This window comes from Peromyscus leucopus, chromosome 19 (genome assembly GCF_004664715.2).
Source record: "Peromyscus leucopus breed LL Stock chromosome 19, UCI_PerLeu_2.1, whole genome shotgun sequence".
Lineage (NCBI taxonomy): Eukaryota > Metazoa > Chordata > Mammalia > Rodentia > Cricetidae > Peromyscus > Peromyscus leucopus.
In genome coordinates this window covers 6225475-6249325 of record NC_051079.1, presented here as the reverse complement: position 1 = coordinate 6249325, position 23851 = coordinate 6225475, and the positions used below count along the sequence as shown (strand labels likewise).

General features: G+C 43.7%; 1 protein-coding gene across 3 annotated transcripts; it reads left to right on the top strand.

Annotated features, from left to right (window-relative positions):
- Nucleotides 1-8812: 8812 nt before the first annotated feature.
- Aqp4 (aquaporin 4) lies at nt 8813-22998 on the top strand. 3 transcript variants are annotated; one of them, XM_028892017.2, is made up of 5 exons: nt 8813-9010; nt 12465-12756; nt 14359-14523; nt 15011-15091; nt 18819-22998. In XM_028892017.2, the coding sequence occupies exons 1-5, from the start codon at nt 8979-8981 to the stop codon at nt 19095-19097; spliced, it is 849 nt and encodes a 282-aa protein (XP_028747850.1). In that variant the 5' UTR covers nt 8813-8978; the 3' UTR covers nt 19098-22998. The 3 variants fall into 3 exon arrangements, with proteins under 3 accessions (XP_028747850.1, XP_028747847.1, XP_028747849.1); XM_028892014.2 differs by having other exon boundaries at nt 8815-9010; nt 12342-12756; XM_028892016.2 differs by lacking the exon at nt 8813-9010 and adding an exon at nt 9697-9875 and having other exon boundaries at nt 12342-12756; nt 18819-19097.
- The last annotated feature ends 853 nt before the right edge of the window (nt 22999-23851 follow it).

The following is a 23851-nucleotide window of genomic DNA, read 5'->3' as shown; positions in this document are numbered from 1 at the left end:
ATAATAGGAATAGAATATGGAGAAAAATCGCAGCATAAAAACACAGAAAATATATTCAACAAAATCATAGAAGAAAAATTTCCTAACCTAAAGACAGATATGCCTATAGATGTGCAAGAAGCTTACAGAACACCAAATAGATCAGATCAGAAAAGAAATTCCCCAAGTCACATGACATTCAAAACACTAAATACAGAACAAAGAAAGAATATTGAAAGCTGCAGGGGAAAAGGGCCAAATAACATATAAAGGCAGACCACTAAGAATTACATGCAGTGCCTCCCCATGGGATGCCTTGTCTTCTTGTTGGGGGGAGTGGGGATGGGTTGGGAGGGGGAGACTGGGACGGTGAGAGGAGGGAAGAGGGGGATCTTTGGTGTGTAAAATTAATGAAAAAAATCCTCAATAAAAAATGAATTGCAAAAAATAAATAAAATAATTTAAAAAAAAGAATTACATGCAACTTCTCAGTGGAGACTTTAAAAGCCAGAAGAGCCTGGCCAGACCTCTTGCAGACTTTATGATTCCACAGATGCCAGCCTAGACTAAATACTCAACAAAACCTTCAATCACCATAGGTGGATAAAACAAGATATTTCATGATGAAGTAAAATTTAAACAATATCTACCCACAAATACAGCCCTACAGAAGATACTAGAAGGAAAACTCCAATCCAAGGAAGTTAACTACACCCACGAAAACACAGGCAATAGATAATTTCACACTAACAAAATCAAAAAAAAAAAAGGGAAACACACACACACACACACACACACACACACAAACTACCACTGCCAACAGCAACAATGTAATAACAAGAATTAACAATGAGTGGTCATTAATATTTCTCAATATCAATTCACCAATAAAAAGACACAGGCTAACAGAATGGGTACTGTAGCTAGAGTTTTTCTCTCCAGCTCCCACCAAGTCCCAGAGCCCACTTACAAAATAATCACTAAGATGCTTATATTACTTATAAACCATATGGCCATGGCAGGCTTCTAGTTAGCTGTTCTTATATCTTAAATTAACCCATTTCTATTAATCTATAAGTGTCAGGGACAAGGACAGAATCTCTAGTTAGTGGAAAAATACAGACCCCCAATAAGAGGGGGGAACTAGATCATCTTACAGTCAGGTTGCCTAGCAACAGGACATTGAGTCAGAGCCTTGACCTCTCACCTGTAAACATCTATACAAACATCTTGTTAGCTTGCCCCACCTTATGCAGATGGCAGCTTCTTGCTCCCCCCACCCTGCGGAACTATATAAACCTTTGTGAAAAAGAAATAAAGTGGCACCTTGATCAGAATCTAGACTTGGTGTCTTTCCTTTGTATCTCCTGTCCTACATTCCTCCTTAGGGTGGTCGAGAACTGTTGAAGCCCTGCAGGTGGGCGACTGGTGCCCAACGTGGATGAAACCACCTCTTAAGGTTCGGAACGTCGTCTCCCGGAGGAAGACAGTCCTTGGTGAAGTTGTTGGATCCCCTGAAATGGCCTGGTTCAGGACGCGATCCCGGAGCAGAGCGGAGATGACGCAGGTAAGAAAGTGACGTGCCATGGGACAGGCAATGTCGTCACAGGATTATTCATTTCTGGCCTAAATGAGCCCCTCAAGATACAAGGAACTAGGGTAAATAAAGAAGACCTTAAAGCCTTTTTTTTTATTAATGACATTCTTAGGGTCTATAAACATTTCCCTGACATGCAAGAGGTTATTAATATATAAGTTGCCACATGGCTTGTAGCATACTGGTATCTTAACATCTTCTCATGATGGTGGCTGGCAGTGTCTCTCTGCCTCAGCCTTCCACTTTCCAGAATTCTCCTCTCTGCTTGTCCCACCTATACTTTGTGCCTGGCTACTGGCCAATCAGCATTTTATTTACACAGAGCAATATCCACAGCACTTCCCCTTCACTTTTTTTTTGTCAAAAAGGAAGGTTTTAACTTTCACATAGTAAAATTACATATAACAAAACAATTATCAAGCAAGAATTACAGTTATAATATCTAGTCTATTTGGCAAAATTAAAGAAGATATCCTATCTATCCTATATTTGTGAGTCTAAGGTTTCATATCTAACTTGTCTTTATCATAACTAAGGAAAATTATAACTAGTCTTCAACTACATCAAAGACCTCAGAAGGATATACTATTACCTGAGAAATGGGAGAAGGATGCAAGCAACTTTCAGGAGTCTTGTGAGAGTAGACAGAGACAGCTGGCAGCCTGGATAGTCATTCAAAGTTTCTCTGTAAATTTGGGGCATCTGTCTTCAGCCCACAGGCTTGGAGTCTCTCAGTCACTTCTCTCTGTGTCCTGTAGAATGTCTGGCAGTTTCCTCTGCGAAGCAGGAACCTGAAGGACCATTTTGCCAAGCAAAGTTTAGTGGTCACCTTCCTATGGGTCCTGCATGTCCAGTTGATCAAGCAGTCCAGGCAAGAACAGTTTCTTGCCCAAATGGCTATTTTTGCCAAGAAGATAAACTCCTCCATATAGAGTGTCATTGATGCCCATCCTCCTCTCTGAAGTAAATCAGTGCTGCCAGGAGCATACATGTCTCATTGTCCAGAAAGTCTAAAGTTTTAAACATTTTAAATGCCATATTCTGTAGGTCTTTGAAGTATTTGAAGATTACCTATCTATCTGAAATATATCTATGTATACTAGAAAACTTAACTAACATGGCTACAAGTATGATTATCATAGATGACTATTTATTAATCTATTTCTTAATTATCCATTACAATTTTAAATGAGCTGTACAAACATAACCTTAACTCTTCTTTAGAAAGAGATCGCATTTATAATCAACCTGATTTAAATAAAATATAATGTTTTTTTCTGTTCCACACCAGAGGGCTCTTCTGATATGGGACAAAAGAATCTCTCAACCTTTTTTTTTTTTTTTTTTTTCAGTATACTTGGTTTTAGAGAAGGAGTGAGCCAATTCCATCTCCAAAGCCAGCTTGGTATATTGGGGAATTTGGGCATAGCTTCTCATACTACTTCCTGCTGGAGGGGGGGGCTATATCTTATGGGGAAACAAAGAAATTTTTAAGCTTATGGGGTATTCCATGAGGCTATATTGTCTGAGCCAGTTGCCTTGAAACCATTCTGGATGTTGGATCATCTGGGCCATGGTGTCATTGGAGATCTTTCAGGGGGTCTTGGCTGGTCAAACCTGATGTATCTTAATCTGGAACAAATCCATAGCCTCTGGCTTTCTGTGAAAACAAAAGCAGAGCCTCCTTTCCAAAGCAACATAACCTTAGATACAAATTTTGAAGTCAAGGTATTTTTAAAATATACATATTGGCTTAACTCAACAGCTTTTACAATCAAATGTCTTTCTGCAGTTAAGAATATCAAAGACTGATCATGGTATCTCCCTTGCCAGAGAAAGAGGAGGGATTGTATGAGCGAGAACTGTAAAGACCATGATTGGAAAAAGCACAGGGACAAATAGCCAAACTAGTGGAAACACATGAACTATGAACCAATAGCTGAGGAGCCTCCAACTGAATCAGGCCCTCTGGACAAGTAAGACAGTCGATTAGCTTGAACTGTTTGGGAGGCACCCAGGCAGTGGAGCCAGGACCTGTCCTTAGTGCCTGAGCTGGCTGTTTGGAGCCTGGGGCCTATGCAGGGATGCTTTGCTCAGCCTGGGTGAAGGGAGGAGGGGCTCCACCCTCGTCAGCTTCCTAACATCACAGTGATACATTTACCACCAGCTCTGGGAGCCATCAACTCTTAGAAACAGTGGGTCTGTGCTTCTATCAAAGCAATGTATAGCCCAGAAACCTCTTTTATTTTTTTTAACTAACAAAAACTATATCCAACACACAGCATAGTGCGCAGTTTGGAGACACCTCTGTGTAACATAGTGTAGGTCAAGCCTGCACACACACCACAAACCCACCATAGAGTAGCATGAGGCACCGTGTTCAATCCCTAGGACCATGTAAATAACAAAAATTAAAAAGATAATATGATCAATAGCAACTGCATGCTCCCATAGCTTATAAAATTATTATCATGTGCTCTTTGGAGTATTATAAAAAACGATTTCAACAAGTGCACATCACATGCCTGACTTTTTCATAGGTCCTGGGAATAGAACTCCTGTCCACATGGACGGATGCCAAGCACACTACCCATTGAACCATCTCCTCAGTTTTGTGTGATGATTTTTTAAGTGACTTAGGGATAAGGTTTTGCTGTTGTATTAGTTATGTTTCTGTCCCCAGGATTAAACACAATGATCAAGGCAACTTGTAGAAGTTAGAGTTTATTTGAGCTAATGGTTCCAGAGGCATAGGAGTCCACTGAGGCAGGGAAGCAAGACAGCAAGGCACAGGCATGGCACCCAGGGCCGGAAGCTGGGAGCGCACATCCCAACTACTAGCACAAAAGATAGAATGAGCAGAAGTGGGGGACAAGGCCTCAAAGCCCACCTCCAGTGACATTCTTTATCCAGCAAGGCCTTGCCTCCTCAACTCCTCAAACAGAACCACCAACTGGAGACCCAGGCACACTTCAAATTACCCCAGATGGGAATGCTTCGAGAAGAGGTGAGTGCCCAGATGTGTTTAAAGACAAATCAGAGAATCATGTGACAGAGACTGGGAAAGGGGTCACCTTTAAGACCACCAAGGTAGGGACTGGCAAGATGTAGCAGCATGGGGTCTCTACAACAGGAACACAGGCCAGGGTGCAACAACATACACAAATCACTGGAAAGGAGACTTCTGGGACCTGGTGAATTTCCTCAAATATGCCTTTCTAAATGCAGGAGAAAAGGAAGTGCAGAGGAGGAGGAAAGGGAGGAAGTTCTGAGTTCAACAAAGTTCATCCGAGCATATTCTTCCTTGCTTGACTGCCGCAGATCAGTTACTTTGAGGGAGTCATAGACTCTAGTAGTCATGAGCTACTTCTGCACTGGAAAATGTTCTGATACTAACATCACTATAAAAGCTTAAAAAAACAAAAAACCCAAGATTATTTTTTTTTCTGCTCAGTCTGCCATATCATGGTAAGCACAGAATTTTAAAACACCTCTTCTGCTCTTGCATACTGGTCAGGGAGGGAGTGCTTGTGTGGGGTATGTGTGTGTGTGCATGTACATAGAGTCCAGAGACCAACATTAGTAGGCTTCCACAGTAGGTCTCTACCTTGTTTTCTTTTCAGACAGGGTCTCTCACTGAATCTGCAGTTCACTCATTGGTAGACTGACTATGAACACACCCCTGGGCTCCTCCTGGCCCCTCCTAACCAACACTGGAATTATAGGCACACTGCCATGCCTGGTTTTTATGTCGGTGTTGGGATCTAAACTCAGGCCCTCAGCTTGCACAACAACAGCCTTGCCGAGCCCTCTCCTCAGCCCATGATCTACTCTTGAAACTGAATCTTTGTTGGTCTGTTAAGTCCCTAAGGATTCTGAGCTGCTCTGGAGTGACCATCACGGGTGATAGTGACCACCAAAATGCTGCTTGAGCTCGAATACAGTCTAACTAATTCAAACTTGGAACAATCGTACTCTAAGCTGCATTTGGATGATTAGCTAGTTTTTCAACCTGGTCCAGCTCAGTAGATCCCAAAGCTCTTGGCTTCCCAGCAAACCAATTTTCCCCTGCGGTGTCTACACTGCCCCTAAAGCACTAGCCACACTCTGAACTGTCATATTAGCTGGGTAGGAGATAAGGAGCAAGAAAAGCATCCAGTCACCCAACCACATTTCTGCTTTTTTGTGCAGGCTGCAGATGAAACACGGTCACTCAATAACGTCCTTCTGTTTCTCTCCCTCCCTCCCTTTCTTTCTCCCCACTTGCCTGGACAGGGGAACCCTAGACCCTTTGGAGGACCGCCAGTCACACCAAAAGAATCTCTTGACTATTTTCCCAGGGAATTCCTGCCTTAAATGTCAGCAGAGCACAACTCTGCTGCAAAGGCTGTGGCTTACAGGTCTGAATCAAGGAAAATGAGCTTGTTCTACCGACTAGGAAACCCCACCCCATCCACAAGGCATGGGAGAAAGGAAAGATTAATTTTTAAAAGATTCTGCCTTCACTGGGAAGCAAGTTTGCTCACCTCCACTTCAGCATGCTGAGCCGAACAATCTAATCCTTGCTGTCGTTTAAGCACTGTCTTTATCTGGCTCCATGAACGGGGACAAAAGCCGGAAATTACCAGGAATTGTGAACATAAGACAATGCCTCTGACACACACACACACACACACACACACACACACACACCCCAATACCTCGGTACCAGTTGGAGAGTGACTAGTAAAGCAGCACAAAGCTTTACTAGTCCTTCACTGTGGTGGTCTTAGTGGCTGTAGAAGTTGCTGGAGTTGTTTTGTTCATGTGTTTGTTTCTAACGAACATACTGACACATCAGACCTGGGGGAGGGGGGTGCGCGTGATGCCAAGATTTGTGAAGAGGAAACAAGATTATTGTTTCCACCAGGCTAGAGACACTTCCCAACTGGTACTGAGGCATCGGTGTGTGTGTGTGCATGCATGTGCATGTGTGTGTGTCTGTGTGTGTCTGTGTGTGTGGTGTGTGTGTGTGTGTGTGTGAGCTCCTGTGTGTGCCCTCCTGCCTCCACCTCCACAGTTCTGCGATTGCAAGCACATGTCACTATGCCTGGCTTTTATGTGGGTGCTGGGGATCAAACTCAGGTCCTCATGTTTACATGGCAAGCACTTTGCCAACTGAGCCCTCACCCAAGCCCTGTCAGTCCACCTTTGAAGGACTTAGTCTCTTAGCACTCAATGTGGGGAGACAAATGAATTCCGACTGTCCCAGATCCACAAAGCTCGGTTTAGAAGCTGTTGTTACTTTGACTAAATTTCCTACCTCCTACTGCCTGGCCACCATTCCCTCAAGCTTTCTTCCTAGGCTGTTTTCTGCACCCAGGTCCACAGGCAGACCCACAGGAAATGTCTCTGTATCCAGGCAAGAAGCTTGCTCATTGCACTAACCTGAGACTGTAGTGGGAAGACGAGAAAAGCCAACTCAATTACAAATGGGACAACCATGCTAATAAAAACTCCCTCTGGTGGGTAAAGAGTTAACCCCTGTCTGCTCAGCCACTATGCAGAGTACCAATGAGGGTAAGAGGTGGTGCCAATAGGGTGGCTCCTCCCTTGACGGGAACACTCACCCCTTAGGAACTGGACTGTCAACACATCAGCAGCCAGAGAAAAGGGAAACCGTGGCAACCAAGTCTTGCTGGCACTTTGTGAGGTGGTAACGGGAACTGCAAAGGCCGTACCCAGCATGCTGATGAGCTCAGGGAACCTGTAGAGAAGTTGTCCCAGCACCCCACGGCCCCATGAAGTACCTGGCCCTGTGAAGTCCTAGGCCTCCGTACAGGGTGTGTTCACGAAGCACCGAACTCATCAGGACTCCTTGAGTTCAGATATCTCATAAAGACCCTGGCTCCATTTTCTCACATTCAAGGCAGTTACACTTAGCACATCAGCCTAGAAAGTCAAGGGTTTTAACTAGGGAGGAAAATGCACAGCTTTTTGAAATCTAAACAGTAAACCTCAAGAGTTAATGTGAAATGCTTCAAAGGGTCTGTGCAGGTTCTTGCGAACTCTCCCTCCCCTCTCTGTGAAATATTCTGATTTCACAATAAGCATCGAGCAACAGTACTCTGAAGAAAGTCGATGCAAGTGTTGCTACCTGAGGATTACTGAGAAATGGTATTAAAGTGCTCCTCTAGAATTCCCATTCAAAAATTTAATCCCTTTTCCTAAAGAGAGCTGAGAGCTTTGTATATGTCGCCTTGTCTCAAGCAAACAATTCAGACACCCAGACAAAAGATGTAAAAATGTAGGAGTCTTTCACTTCTAAATGTCTTTCTTGTCATGCTGCATACTGAAAATATTTAGAGAGATATACATACACACGCACATGCGCACACATACACACATATATATCTTCAATTTGAAATGAAGAAATCAGTTGAGAGCCAGAGAAGCCACAAGTAGAACTATTTATTACAGTTTTAATTGCAGAGTTGAGCAATGAATTCCTGATAATCATTATATTGATTAGACATCATTAATTAATTATTAAGATGCACTCATAAACCAGGAATTAAGATTATTCCTTTGATATGCATCTATGGTCTATCTAAGGAAAAAAATTGTAATGAGGACCTGATGGGGCATATAGATATTTCCTACCATGTAGCCATGCATGTAGAGGGGACCCACACTCTGCTCAACTCCCTGTTATGACAATCTTACAATCCTCAATAATTTCGAGCACTGTGTCCTGCACTCATTTTGAACAGCAAAGTATATAGTCATCCCTTTCCTCAGGTTTCCAAATACTAAATTTTATCTACTCTTCCCAATAACTCTGTTCTTATCTAACCCCTGTGTTTTTAAAATCTGCTGTTTCATGTAGAGAAATTATTATAATAATCATTATTATTGGACCAAGGGAGTAAATACTGTAAGTGGAGTTACAGCTATATATTATCATTATCTTCTCAGCTCACACATTTCAAGTATAACTCACTGGCTATTTGCCACTCGAAAGTTAATGTCTAGCTCACAATTCATCCAAACTGCTGGCTCATACAAACCCACTTTCTAATAGTCGTTCAGTTTCAATAAGAAACCAACAAGGCAAATCCTCCCCAGTTCTTGGTGATCGGAATAATCCAAATAAACATGCAGGGAAGTCTTCACTTGAAAAGATTAGTAGCCAAAGAAATATGTCAGCAAGTGCTTTGCATTCCTGAAGTGCCCTGTGTCTATAGCGATCAGGTACAGGGACGATTTCTAGTTCAAATATAACTTAGTGATTGCCACATGGTGCAGAATCTTTCCACCCCTACACTCCAAAAACCCAATCAGACAAGTGCCCGTAATCTGACTCCCAGTTCACTGGAGCCCAGGGGCAGGCGATGAGAGCCGCACTCTGGCCAGGGACGGCATGAGTGACAGAGCTGCAGCAAGGCGGTGGGGGTAAGTTCTTCTCTGCTTTAGGGAAACGGTGCCTCTGAGCACTAACCACGGGACTCTCTCATTGCAGATATCTGTGTCTCCTCAGTATCTAGAGCGTGACAACAGGACAGGTGGGGTTCTTTTAAGCCTGGGGACCAAGTTTAGACACAAGATAAGCAGAGAAAGGGGGAAGAAAAGGGATGCTTTTCAGCATGGGAAATTACTCTAATACTTTTCATTAGAAAATTCACTCACCCAGGAACTGTCCAGGAGGGGATGAGACAGTGTACTCAGCTAGGAAGTCCTGTGTCTGGTTCACTGCTGCCCGGTCCTATCAACAAATCCCGCTTTGTTCTGGAATGTAAACACATCAGGGCACATTGATGGTGATCGTGGGGCTGTGGACGATGCTGGTGAGATTCCCACAAAGACAGAGAGGTACACACATGCTAGAGCTTTTGAGGTCCACAGCTGGCTGAGGCTGTTTGGGGAGATCAGATGGTTGTGGGTTTTGAGAAAAAGGGGGAGTGAAACCATTTTGAGGTCTCTACTTATGGTTCGCAGGTTTGGGTGTTTTGTTCTTTTTTTAATTTCTCTGACTGATGAAGATTTGACATTCAAAGAGCAGCTGGGTTTCTTGCGCAGGTCTCTGGAGAGGGGGACAGGTGTGCAAATGAGCAGGGCGCGGTGACAATGGGTTTTAGAGAGAGGCTGGCCTTTTCCAGGACCGCCTCCCCTGGGTGCTCTGCTACTGAGCAGGGACTGTTCCTGCCCACCCAGCTCCCTTCACTTCCTGCTTGGTCCTCCTCCTCCGTGGCGGGCTGTAGAGGACAGCGCCTGTAATAGCCCTTTGCCCTCTGCCACCTGCCTCCAACCTGGGCTGCTGGTGAGTTAGTTCAGAAGTGACGCTCCTCATTCCTTTTCCAATGTGAGCTCTCAGAGCTTCTCCCTCCGGGGGACCTGCCTAATGGATCCCCGGGTCCCCTCTGGGCCTCATTCCAACTGCTGTTTTTGTCTCTGTATTATCATCCTCTAAGGCAGATGTCAACATTATCCCAGCTGGGGTCCTTCAGAATTGCGTGATTCACTTAGCGGGCCTCACTTGGGCAGGGGACATTCGGGGTGTAGCTGGCTGCTCCCCTGGGTGTGTGAGCTTGAGCACAGCGTGCTTTCCCTTTTCAGGTCAGAAGGAAAGCCCCACTGTCAAACTAACAGCAAAGCAGAAATCTTAAAGGTGAAGAAAGCTTCCCAGCCTGTGTCATGCGGGGCTTCCTCACTGGCCGCACGGAACCCAGGCTCCCTAGGCCAATCAGTGATGTTCAAAAGATAAGAACCTCACAGTGTGGCGGGGAGGTGACAATTCTACCCTCCTTGAGCCCTTGGTTTTCCAGTCAGCCCTCTGTCCAGTCGGCTATGCTAAATGCTGCCTATCTGTCGTATTACAGACCAGGGACAAAAAGGAATGTCTTAGGTAAGGAGGTAACTGGGGCGACTGCCCTTCCAACAGGGAGTTTAACAATTTCTGGCTAAAATAAGTAGTTGCATTGGTGTCTTCAAACCCGACCCTCTTCAACTCCGAAGATCTAAGAAAGTCAGTAAAAAAAGGCAGACGTAGACGTCAAGAGGAGAGCGACTCCCTTCCCAGAGGCTGCAGGTGGTATCTCTCATTTCCTGACCCCATTTGGACCTGCTCCCTCACCTCCACGAGCTCCTCAAGAGGGGGCCATATAATGCTCCAGGGCCAAGCCCATGGGAGAGAAGTCCTCAATGAGAAGCACCATAACCCTCCCCACAGAGCCTCTGCTCTGTTTCCTGACACGCCCCCTTTTTCTTGCTAATCTTCCTGGCTCTGTACCCTGTGGGTGGGTAGACTGCAGGGAGCTGGCTCCCTTACTCCAGCCTCCAGGAGTTTGGGAGGGACAGGTGTATTGGAGAGATGCCCCATTAGTTGGGGGACCAAGGAGCCCGAGGAGGATGAGGCACTACTCTGCGTTGTAAACCCTTTTCAAAGCTCCCCTCTCTGGTGCCTGCCCCCTCTGCCGGCTACTTCTGTCTGTTCACCTGGCCACGGCCTGGGAGCCTGGCACCAGCCTGGAGTGCCCACAGCCCCGCCCTTCCAAAGCCTCTCAGGCTCCCCACTGGGGATTGCGATTGTCACGTCCTGGTGCTGCAAGCCCAGATCTGCCCAGGGGCTGGGGCGCAGATGCCCCTCTGGCTCCCAAGCTACTGCCACCAGCAGTTTGCCACCTCCTTGCTCAGGGCAACAGCAGGGAGTGTCTCTGTCCCTGCTGAGTCCCAGCCTATCCCCAAGGCCCACGCCAATTACCAGAAGCAGCTCTGCCCTCCCAGAGTTTACCTTCCAAAAGACAGTTGTGCTGTTCTAGCTTCCTCGAAAATCTCCAAATCCACAAGCTCTGGAGGGTAGGAGTGGATACAGCGCTCTCCAAATCCATGTTCAAAATGCCTCTTTGAAACTACAAAATACAAAACTGGAAAAGATCTGCCTTTTTAAGATATGTTTTTCTTCGTTGTTCAGAAAAAAAATTTTCCCTTTATTCTTCAGAAAGATACATTGTCTTTATTCTTCAGAAATGTATACATAATGAAATATGAGAACAACCACCCACATTATCACCCCATTCAACTCCCCCCATATTTCCGCACCCCCAGTCCCTGGGATGGCCTCATCCTGGCTCACAGGAGCTGCTTCTTGCAGTAGACAGCAGAGGGTGCAGAGATGCTCAACAGTGCTGGGAATCGGTCCTACAGTGAATGCCCTACCCCCTTTTTTTTCAACTGATTTCTTCCATGTGTGTGATGGATGTTTTGCCTGCATGTATGTCTGTGTACCACCTGGGTGTAGTGCCTGTAGATGGCACAAAAAGGGGGCTTTAGAGCCTCTGGAATCGGAGTCACAGGTAATAGATTGCCACCATGTGGGTGCTGGGAACCAAACCCAGGTCCTCTGGAAGAGCAGCCAGTGCTCTTAACTGCTGAGCCATCTCTCCAGCAAACCCCCTCCCCTTAAACTGAGTGAGGAAGGAGACTAACGCCCAGTTAAGCACATCTTACTCTTAAGCTCCTAAGGAACTTGGTTGAGATAGTTCATTTCTAGGGACAGCTGGGGTTGCTGTCCAGAGACTAGGAAATTGAAGGATCAGAATAGCAACCTCTTGGCTGCTAATTAAGGAGACTTCAGAAGCATTCTGTCTTGGTTTGCAGAGAATGTTCAGTAGCCCATCCTCAGCCTGCAAGACTGAGGGCCTTGACCCTCTCTGCCAAATTTCAGCGCCCCTTCCAGCTGGAAGGCCGGGTTGGTAGCTCCTGATTCCCAATGTGTTCTTCCTTCCAGTAAGTGTGGACATTCGTGCAGCAGAGAGAGGATCATGGTGGCTTTCAAAGGGGTCTGGACTCAAGCTTTCTGGAAGGCAGTCGCAGCAGAATTTCTAGCCATGCTTATCTTCGTTTTGCTCAGCCTGGGATCCACCATCAACTGGGGTGGATCGGAAAACCCCTTACCCATGGACATGGTCCTCATCTCCCTCTGCTTCGGACTCAGCATTGCTACCATGGTGCAGTGCTTTGGACACATCAGTGGTGGCCACATCAACCCCGCTGTGACAGTGGCCATGGTGTGCACGAGAAAGATCAGCATTGCCAAGTCGGTCTTCTATATCGCTGCGCAGTGCCTGGGCGCCATCATTGGAGCTGGTATCCTCTACCTGGTCACACCACCCAGCGTGGTGGGAGGCTTGGGCGTCACCACGGTAAGAACGCTTACGTTCTTGTTTCTGTGCTAGAACTCCAGGCTGTGTGCAAACTCTGCTGAAAGGTGACTCAGTGGCCGAGAGGCATTCATCAAATGGTTTGATTAAGGAGTGCTTGCCTGGAATGCAGGAGGTCCTGGGTTCTAGTCCCAGCACCATATATATGAGATGTAGTGGCACATATCTACAATACCAGCACTTGGGAAGGAAAGGTAGGAGAACCAGAAGTTCAAGGTGGTCCTTACCTATGTATCGAGTTCAAAGCCAGTCTGGACTATTTAGAAACTTGTCTTTAAAAAAAAAAAAAAAGAGTGGAAACTTATTCTAGTGGTGTTTTTTTTTTTTTTGGTTTTCTGAGACAGGGTTTCTCTGTGTAGCTTTGCGCCTTTCCTGGAGCTCACTTGGTAGCCCAGGCTGGCCTCGAACTCACAGAGATCCTCCTGGCTCTGCCTCCCGAGTGCTGGGATTAAAGGCGTGCGCCACCACCGCCCGGCTCTAGTGGTGTTTTAAATGCACACAGAAGAGCCAGGCACGGGGGAGGAGGGGGGTTGCCTATAATCCCAGCACTTGGGAGACCAGGGAATGAGGAGCATCAGGAGTCAAGGCCACCCTGGACTATATAGTGAAACCCTGTCTAGATAGAGGAAAGCTATTGAGAGGACATTATTATTTACTATTGAGTGACTTAGACATGATTAAAAAGGTCTCAAAATGCTTTGTGTTGTCTCTCTCTCACTCAAGTAAGAACGAGTATGTTTTTCTGAGACTGGGTCTCACACTCATTATCTAGCTCAGGCTTGCCTTGAACTTGAAGCAATCCACCTGCCTCAGCCTCCTATGTGCTTGGATTACAGGTGTAAATCAGCATGACTGGCTTGACTGTATTTTTAGCTTAAGGCCTTACAATTATTTGTTTTCTAGCAGGGCCAACAATTTGTTGCTTTTCGTGTAGGGGACTTTAGATGATCTGCATAAAGAGTCACACCTTTAATCTCAGCACTCAGTAGGCAGAAGCAGGCAGATCTCTGAGTTTGAAGCCACCCTGGTCTACAAAGCAAGTTCCAGGACAGCCAGGGCTATACAGAGAAACCCCATTGGAAAAAACAAAAACAAAATCAGAAAAGGACGAACCCACAGTCATTGGATCTCCACTTTACTCTTTGTGGGTTGGCAGTATTACTGGGTAGCTCAGCGCCAGGGCTGGCTTTAAACACCGGGCTCATGCTTTAGTTGAGTTACCTAGGAACTAAACTAAACCTAATCAATGGGTCTAATAATTGCTTTGTAATATTATAAATCTCTGAAGAGCGTCTTTTACGCTCTAAGTGCAGCAGGAACACATTTTGCTTGTGTTGCTAAAAACAACATTCAGTGAAAATTCAGTCACTGTAAAAGTAATTATCTGTAATGGCCCAAAATGAGAGTAAATTGATTCCTTCCTTTTAGGAGGTAGAAGGCATGAAAATCTCAGCCTGGGGTTGGTAGAAGGCTCAAGTTAACCATCACTTCCAATGCAGATAAAACGCACCCTTCAAACCCATTCATTGTCATAGACCTAGACTCTTGCTTCGATTCTGATGGAGTATCTTCCTGTCTCTCTAGGTTCATGGAAACCTTACTGCTGGCCACGGACTCCTGGTGGAGTTGATAATCACATTCCAGTTGGTCTTCACTATTTTTGCCAGCTGTGATTCCAAACGGACTGATGTTACCGGTTCAATAGCTTTAGCAATTGGATTTTCCGTCGCAATTGGACATTTGTTTGCAGTAAGTTTTAAGTCCATTTGAATAATTGATCATCTCAGCCTCCCCCTGAAGCAGGCCTGAAGATGCTGTTTACAGCGAGAGCTCTCTTCAGCTGTTTTTAGTATCAATCAGCTGAGAACACTGTATTGTTTCCTAGGACAATCCTCCTGTAGCCTTTACCAATGTAACCAGTGACCTGGCCAGCGCAAAAACGCTGCAACATCTGCATTATTTCAAGAGTAAGATTCCAGTGTTATCTTTTCAGCAGAGAGGTACATGCTAAAAAATGGTCTGCCAACTAACTGAACATGTACCATGCAGATTGTGCCACAAAATCCACAGCTCATTCAGATCCAGCCGTGTGTGTTGACGTTAAGTGATCCATCACTTGGCCAACTACAAAGCAGTTAAACCTCAGTGTTCCTCTGAGGAGAGAGCAACAAGTTCCAGCAAATGTTAAGGGCCCTGTTTCCAAAATGTCTGTGGCTTTGTTCTTTTTTCCCTGCAGATCAATTATACCGGAGCCAGCATGAATCCAGCCCGATCCTTTGGACCTGCAGTTATCATGGGAAACTGGGAAAACCACTGGGTAACTACTAAATTGATATCCCCACCTTCCTGAAGTTAGGAACAACTGTCCACAAGACTTTTTGTTGGCATAAATTAGCTAACTAGTTTCTGTGGCTTTCTCCCCCACTCCAACTTTCAGCTGGTTATTGCCTCTGTCACCAGGGACAGAGAAAAGCCTAGCAGAGTCCTGTACAAAAGATCTCAGTATTCTGTTCTAGGTCTTCACTGACAGTTGGGTTTCCTTGAACCATTAGTCTGGACATAGATCTGACAGACTGCAGCAGAATACTTGGTACATAGGGTTGCCTATGTAGGATAAATTTAAATCCTAAGGGGGTGCTGAATATTGTGTTTAAATCATTGAAAGAAAGCCTGCCCAGCAACAACAGATTGAAGTTATCATTTTAAAAGGAATACTTTAAAGTATCACCTATGACAAAGGTTTTTAACCATGTTAGTTTACATAAGCATAACATAATTAATAGCACAGGCGCTGGAAGCCTGGGGACCGTGGATCACACCGAATAAATGATGTAGATGTTGATGCCATTTGTCACCACAGCTGTGTCTAGAAAAATAAATGAGCCCCCAGAAGGTGCACCTTTTAATCTCAGGACTAAACCTTCTTGTCAATCTGGGCCTAGAGTAGCGAGAGTCATAATCATTTCTGTTTCAATTGTTTCTGTCAACAAAAGAATTTATATCCTTTGAATCACAGGCAATTGTGAAAGCCGCTCATACATTAACTTAAATAACCTACAAAAATGATATATATATATGTATATATATATATGCAAGCTTAAAATAGACGTAACTTTTATTGCCATTCATATATTGTGAATGTGATTTTACATTTTGTAAAGTTATGAATGTAACAATCTGTTGTTTGTGCTTTGATCTTATGCATGTGGCTGCAATGGATTCAGCCACAACTACTCAAGGATGGCATGACCCAGCAACAAGGAAAATGTCACACATGACTGTACAAATTCCCTCATACAAAATGTGTACTGAGCTGTTAAGACAGAATTTGGGCACAGACATGCAAAATCTTGATCCCCAAAGTCATTCATTGGACTGGTCATTTTGCCACTGATGTTTCTGAAAAGACTTACTATGTTAACCTGGAATCTGCTTTCTCTGTGTGCGTGATGTATGTTGGTGTTGTGTGTGTTCATATGTGTGAGTGCAGGCACACACCTGCCATGGCACGTGGCGGTCAGAGGACAAGCTTGGGGATCAGTTCTTCTCCTGTCCCACCATGTTTGCCGCAGGGTCCCTTGGTGCTCACCACAGACCACCAGGCTAACCGGCCTGGAGATTCTTTTGTCTCTGCTTGCTATTTCCTGTCCTCACAGCATTTACAGACATGCACTATGGTGTCTTGCTCTTATGTGGGTCTTAGGGACTCAAATTCAGATCCTCACATTTGCTTTGCATGGAGACACTTTACCCAGTGAGCTGTTGTCCCAGCCTCCAAATGGAAAATTTTAATGTGAAGTTTATAGATTGTCCAATAAATGGGCAGGTTTTAATTAGGTAATATAATGACAATTTAGGAGGTTTTTTTCTAACACTTATGTAGTTTATGTGTTTTTCTGTTTTCAGCAGTAAAATTATTCATAAAAATTGAAAAATACTTTAAAGTACACATAACTAACTTGTTTGGGAATAGCAATTTGGCACCAAGATTGAGCTTTGAGAACATGGGGCCGGCCGTCTCTCCAGGGTTGAGGAAAGGGTAGTGATTGTTTAACAGTGCCTGTTCTCCTTGTGGACTCGAGGCCTGTGAAGTAACACCGACCTCCTGCGATCTTACCAAGGGAACAAAGAGCAAAGGCATTCAGAGCAGGGCTCTCGTTTCTCCTTTGAAAGGGTACAGGGAAGATAAACCCGCCTTTGGGCTCTTTCATGTTCAAGATAAGGAGCTTGGTTGGTCCAGCAACTCTCCCAGCTATTTCCCTGTTAAGGACATGTGCTCAGCTTCAGGGGGAAGCTTGGCTCTCCGTTCGGCTCTACAGAGAAGATGCCAAGTACAGTTAATTTCCAGATGGCATCTTAAGCGAGACATAGTTATAAACTTTTTTTTCAAGTGAGAGAGCAAACAGTAAGTTGGTAAAAGAGTGTTCTGAAGTCATGTAAACCAGACATCTCAACTCAATCATTTAAGTATGCTATCTTAAGTACGCTTGTGACCTCTCAAACTGTCAACTTTCCAATCCACAAGAATGTATGTTTTAACAATATCTGTATCAAAGGTTATTAATGAGATAAGAACCGTGCTCAGTACAGTCCGTTATAGTGCTCAGTAAACAAGGGATTGGTCCCAGGTGACTCTGTTGGATGAACGCCTGACGTTCTATAGAGTGCATGTGCTCTATAGTACACGCTCCAGCCTAATCAGACTGAAAGATTAGTTCATTCTGGGTACATCACGGATGTGATAAAACATGCAGTTTGCTGAAACTTTGTGGAATCACTCGCTCATCCCTACCTAGTCACCAGCCCTAAAGTCAGCAGAGGTCGTCACTAAAGCACTATGCAGAGAGAAACACGCTCCAATGAGAGAGATGAATAAGCTATGGTGTTTCCTCTGCAATAAAGTCACCGAATTTTACAGAGGAAACGCATCTAATTACTAACAGCCAAGTCATACACAGAGCTTTAAATTGTCTAGGAAGCAGGAACTGAACTGGTTTCCATGAGCGAAAAACCACTAAGTGGTATTTCATTTAGTCCTCGCAGCCGTGTGGAATTTATATCACAGCCCTGCTTTGAAGAAAGTAAGGCATAGACATTGAGTCACTCGTGGCATAATTTAATCTCTAAAGTGCTCGCCCAGCATGCGGGAAGCCCTTGGCTCTCTCTGCAGTACCGTACACACTGGGCATGGTAGCACAGGCCTGTAATCCTAGCCCTCCAGAGGAAGAAACTGTGGGATGAGCAGTTCAAGGCCACCCTCGGCTACATAGTGAGTTTAAGACAACCTGGGATACAAGAGACCTTGTCTCTAAATGGAAAAAGTTCCTGATGTAAGCACTCAGAACTGCTAAGTGGTGGGGTGTGGACTGTATTCATTGTGCCATACTGAATAACAAATACCCTGAATGACAGAACTGCACCATGATCTTGATTACACAGAAAATCAAGGTAAGGCTAATCAAGGTTAATATAGAATACATAAGAGAAACATGCTCAAAAAATTCTTTTTTCCTCTTAATTTAAAGAATTCCTAGTAGAGTCTGCTTAACTTGTGGAGCCACCAGAGAAGAGCTATTTTATGTTAAGACTTACCACAAAGTTGATAAGCCTGATGTGACAGTACCCACTAATATTTTCAACACTCATGATGCTTAGGGTTGAGGAATGTGAGTTCAAGGATGGCCTAAGCTATGTAATGAGTCTTAAGAGCAGCCTGAGCTAGACCTTGTCTCAAATAAATTGTCATCATCATCATCATCATCACCACCACCATCAGAATATTAAAAATATAATATTAAAATAAAGAAAATAGAAGACATTATTCTTTCTTATTTTATGTTCAAATGTTTTTTAATAATTTATGGATCTTTTGTGTAGATTTGGTATATTTTTTTCATTTATTTTCAAATCCATCTGTGTGTGTGTGTGTAAAACACAGTTGCTGCTTTAATTTAAGTCAGTTAGATTCTACATTCATGGTTATCCAGTGAGACCAGTTTTCACTTTTCTCTACTCCTCTCCTCTCCTCTTCCATCTTTCCCCAGATATATTGGGTTGGACCAATAATAGGAGCTGTGCTCGCAGGGGCCCTTTATGAGTACGTCTTCTGTCCCGATGTGGAGCTCAAGCGTCGCCTTAAGGAAGCCTTCAGCAAGGCTGCGCAGCAGACCAAAGGGAGCTACATGGAGGTGGAGGACAACAGGAGCCAAGTGGAGACGGAAGACTTGATTCTGAAACCGGGGCTGGTGCACGTCATTGACCTTGACCGTGGAGAAGAGAAGAAGGGGAAGGACTCCTCTGGAGAGGTACTGTCCTCGGTATGACTAGAAGATGGCACTGAGAGCAGAAGAGACTCCCTGGAGCTCGCCTCGGACTTCCTGCCCCCCATCAAGGAAACAGATTTGTTATAAGTCAGCCACCTGCAGGTTTCCCTTGTCACATCTTATTACTCAGTTTAAACAACACGTATTTTACTAGTATCAGTGGGGGAAGAAGAAACCTATAATGAATATGAAATTTTAAAACAGATATATTTTTTAAAGTATACCCAAAGCAAATATGCAACTAGTTTATTGAGTTCCCTTTCATTAATCACAACTGAAAATGTGTACCAAGATTTGGTCAAGTCTTGCCTGACAGAGCATATGGGCACCTCTGGGATGAAGTTGGTGCTGCCAATCCTCACTTTTAATATTGACTTCATTGAATTGATTTAACAATGACAAAATGCAGTATGTCACAGTGGCGTGCTCATTCAAGAGAAGAAAAGTAGTAAGTTCTTTCATGAGCCACCCCTTATTTATAACTACCTCAGAGGGAAAAAATTAGCAAGGGTCATTGCTGATATGCCATTTGTATTTATATGGCAAATATCTGACTGGCAGATCCCAAGCCCAATTCATTATAGTCCTTCTTCCTCCTCAAACTCCAAGAAACTATAGGGCTAAAGTCAAGAAATCTGGAAAGAATATTAATCTGCCGATGTGTTAGTTCCGTCTAATGGAGCATACACATGGGACGTCACTGAGGTTCAGGATAGACAGGCCTAGGGAGTTGGTGGGAGGCGGGGCCTGACAAGTGTCAGAGCGAGGGGAACCTGTCACCAAACGACTGTTCTGTTTTCAGTGCTGAGTCTTAAACGCACCACACAAGACTAACCACCTAAGCTTTCAACCGCTTCATTTACTTTTTAAAATTTATTGGCAAAACTGGGGAATTCGTTTGTCATTCTGTTGTTGCTGAGATATTTTTGACAAGATCTTGACAAGCTGAGTCGTGCCTTTCTTTGGCGTCCAAGCCCTGCTTATTCTAGATGGTGTAAACTGGTCCTGCCCCATCCCGGCCTCTGATGCTGTCTCACTTCCCATGACAACTGTTGGTGGTCCTCACTGTGAGTGTATAATACCTACAGTGGATTAAAATACGTGTAGACAAGGTACAGCATGGTTGCCGAATAAGGGGGTGAGGAGACCACCTCTGTTTCAAGCTCCCGTGAGACCCACATTTCCTACTGCTCATAGCTTAATGTGTTTTTAAAGTACTTATCCTACTGCCTGGTTTATTTGTTAAAACCATCTGTCTTTCCCATACTGCTTTGCCTTCCGCCAGTAGAATGCTCTGTGGACACCCCAGTTTCTACCATTGTAACTGTCTAGCCTAGCATTTTTCTTAGACATCACACTACAAATGTCAACTTCGCTAAACAAAAGTTAGTAGTGGGAGAGAGAAGACCCATCTCTGTGAGACTAGAGAGCTTGAAAAGAACCAGTAATCAAGGGCTTTCTTCTGCAACTGTGTGTGACTTCTGATTGTTAATGGCAGTTTTGTGTCTGTGGCAGCAAGATAACGGACCACTATTAAACCCAATCCTCTTCGGTGCTAGGAAACTGGTGTGCAAGTTCCCAGACAGCTACAAGACTAGCGTACACCTCTCAGTGCCACCGGCAAACTTTACAGTAGATGCTGGAAGCCCAGGCTCCTTTTTCAGGGCATCGAATATGCTACACCAGAGCCTAAGGTTACTCTCTAACTGAGTGGCACTCACAGAGCCAGGGAATAAGCCTCTCAAGGGTGGTTTGTGCCCATTATTTCAAGTGTCTTCACAATACACCACATAGACTTAAGGTCAGGGTGCTTCAGTTCAGAGGGTGATATCGGCCATCAACAAACGTGTCAGGTCAACATCAACTCAGTTGACAGGAATGGCCCAGCAGATTCCTGATGACCCTGGCCTGTGGTTATTTCTAGTGTGCTGCACAGTTTGCTTCGTGTGTACTCACTTAACACTCATTTCCGTTGATAGCATTCGAAATGGTAGGGACTGAGAAACAGTGAACCATGGCAACTGGCATGGTGCCAGGCACACAGTAGGCAATCAAAACAAGCATGTTATTTGATAAAAATATATGACTCTCATTTGGGATTTAAGAATACCAATAATCTCCTCTAATTTTTAATTTTGCCCAATATTTAATAAAAGTATAATTTCCAGTATCATCAAAGGCCACATGGAAGGGAAAACAAAGAGCGTGGTTTTACAATCTGTTGTTTAGGGGCAGAGGGTGAGGGCTTCATCTCGCTCCATCTTTGCATAGAAGACAATATGTCTGAATTTCACTCAAGGCTCTGCCAGTAAAACAGTAATGAAATTGTACCTTTCTAATGACATCTATGCAGCAGGGGTCTCTTGCCTTGTGCATGGCACCAAATTATCCAGTGTATTAGGAGATCAGGGCTTTTTCCTTTAATCCCTTCTTATTAATGAAGTGCACAGTGCTGAACAGCATAGTGCTGTTCCCAAGGGACGACTACTGACAGACACAGCAGAGAGATCAGAAAGGAAAAATCAGGAAGACATAAAAGATTTATACGCGCCACGGAACGACGCCAACTGTGCTCCCTCAGGAAGAGGACGCAGACAGCCCCCAAATTTCAACGTGGTCCATACACTGAAGATGCACATCATCTGTCAAAACATTGGAGAGGAAGTCATGCTTTTAAAGATTTTGAGGGTTTCTTTCAAATGTAGGACTCAGATTTTAAATGCATGTTTCCATTTTCTTCCAAAACACCTATTTTTTTACACTACAAAAAAAGTGTTTTCTGGAGCCTAAGTCACTGGTGGTTTTAATTGCTTCTATCATTTGACACTACTCAGAAGTCCTTTTCCTTGCAGTGATCAGAGGTGTTTCATACCACAGCTCACAGACACTGCTGGCCAGAGCAACTCACTGTTGAAGATTTCATAAGGAGTATAGAAATCTCTGGAAAGTGTGCATGATTGAAATGAGCTGACTTATTAGAGATCAATTCCAAAAAGCACCACAGCTCTTCTAGATGAATCCAGGCAATGTGTGCACTAGTCTAGCTTCATTGATAGAAGCAAAATTCCAAAAGAGAGTAACAGATTAAAATGCTGGCACTAATCCTCGCGTGGGCCTTTGCTGCAACATGTTGACACCTCCTCCAATGTCACAAATGAGCCAGGCACTGTCTCTGTGACAATTGAATAGACACTCGTCTAAAAACTATAAAAAGTTCTTATCATAAGACTACAAGATATGCAAATCTGGAACATTTTGAACCTGATAGTAATTACACCTTTCCCCAGTAAACTGACAGAGTGGAAATTATTAGGAAAGCATGGTTACTATATTAATAACAAAACTCACTTTCTTTACCTCGAATTCTCTGAGTTCATGTCTAGGTTTCAATGCTTTTCAGAAAACCCTAATAACACAAACCTTTGAAAACCATAATTCTCAGAAATAAATGTTAAACCTTTAATTTCAAAAATCAAAACTGAGACTACTCATTTTTTGCAAATAATTTCCCATGGCCTGTGAAAATACATACCCAACAAATGTTCTACAATATATGCTGTGAACACTAAATTTAAGAGCAGTTATACTATTACTCTTTTAAGTCAAAGATCAATAGATAAAAGATACTCCTAAGTTATATAGCCCATTGAGATGTATTCTTAGATTCTTTTAGGATTAAGTAAACATGCAATTTATGAAAATATATAAACAATTATTTATCATTTTGTCACCCAAATCACAATAAATCTGTAGCTTATGATGAACCAAGCAAAATAAATGTATGGTTATATTCACAATTATTTATTAACTGAAATGTTATTCCAACATTAGAGTTAATGTTAAAGAGATTTAAACTGTAATGTCTAATATTTGGGAAAATCTATTAAAAGAATTAGCAGTGTGGCTGAGTTCCATGTCTTCTGTTGCAGATGGTATTACTAGACTCACACAAATAAATCTTCAAATGTTTTTAAAAGTAAACTGTATATTTCGTGGTGTTTTAAATTCAGTTGTAGTATTTGCACTCCCATTAAAATGAGCAGGAGGTTTTGATACGTGAGTATAATCTACATCAAACAAAATGGTGGTAGATCCCATGAAATCATTTATACTTTGTGAAAGCCTGCAGAGTTTATGGGGTAGGCCCTGATTACAGACAGAGAAGATTGGGTTTTCATTGGCTTCATTCATAATGTCCACATCTGCAAAATAGACTATAGGACATCAGCTATCATCACAGTGAATCCAAACACAAAGACTCCAACAACTGACAGGCGCTGCTACATGGATGGTCTACCTTCAGGGTGTTTAGCAGCTCCTGTCCATCCAGATGGATAATACAGGCGCAGTAAGTACTTAGCACCCTCCCCCCACCCTGTTCTTGGTTTAAGGAACATCTCAATTTTTAGCAGTTATAGACCTTCATTGCAAGGTTGGAGTTAATCATTTATGGAGTATGCAACCCATCTGATGGGTGAATAATCCTTGGGAGCCAGATCAATATGTATCTCTCATAGCATTTGTCATATTACGGTGAAATGATTTGCTTAGGTGCCTATCTCCTCCACTAGATTCTAAACTTCTGAGTGGCTATGAACGTGTCATATTCATCCTGTGTGTTTCCCTTTACAACTCCCATTCCTGTGTTGTAAGAGGCTTGACATCCACTGGATGAGTGCTTGCTACAAGGACAGAACAATTAAAGAGTGTCTAATAATCTTGACAAAATTAAAGCCACAGAGCCCTCTTCTTCA

Bases quoted from the DNA above. Each gene is read 5' to 3' on its own strand.
- Aqp4 (XM_028892014.2), top strand. From the start codon at position 8,979: ATGAGTGACAGAGCTGCAGCAAGGCGGTGGGG. The intron at 9,011-12,341 runs GTAAGTTCTTCT...TCTTCCTTCCAG, and splicing joins GCTGCAGCAAGGCGGTGGGG to TAAGTGTGGACATTCGTGCA. The intron at 14,524-15,010 runs GTAAGTTTTAAG...TTTTCCCTGCAG, and splicing joins CAATTGGACATTTGTTTGCA to ATCAATTATACCGGAGCCAG.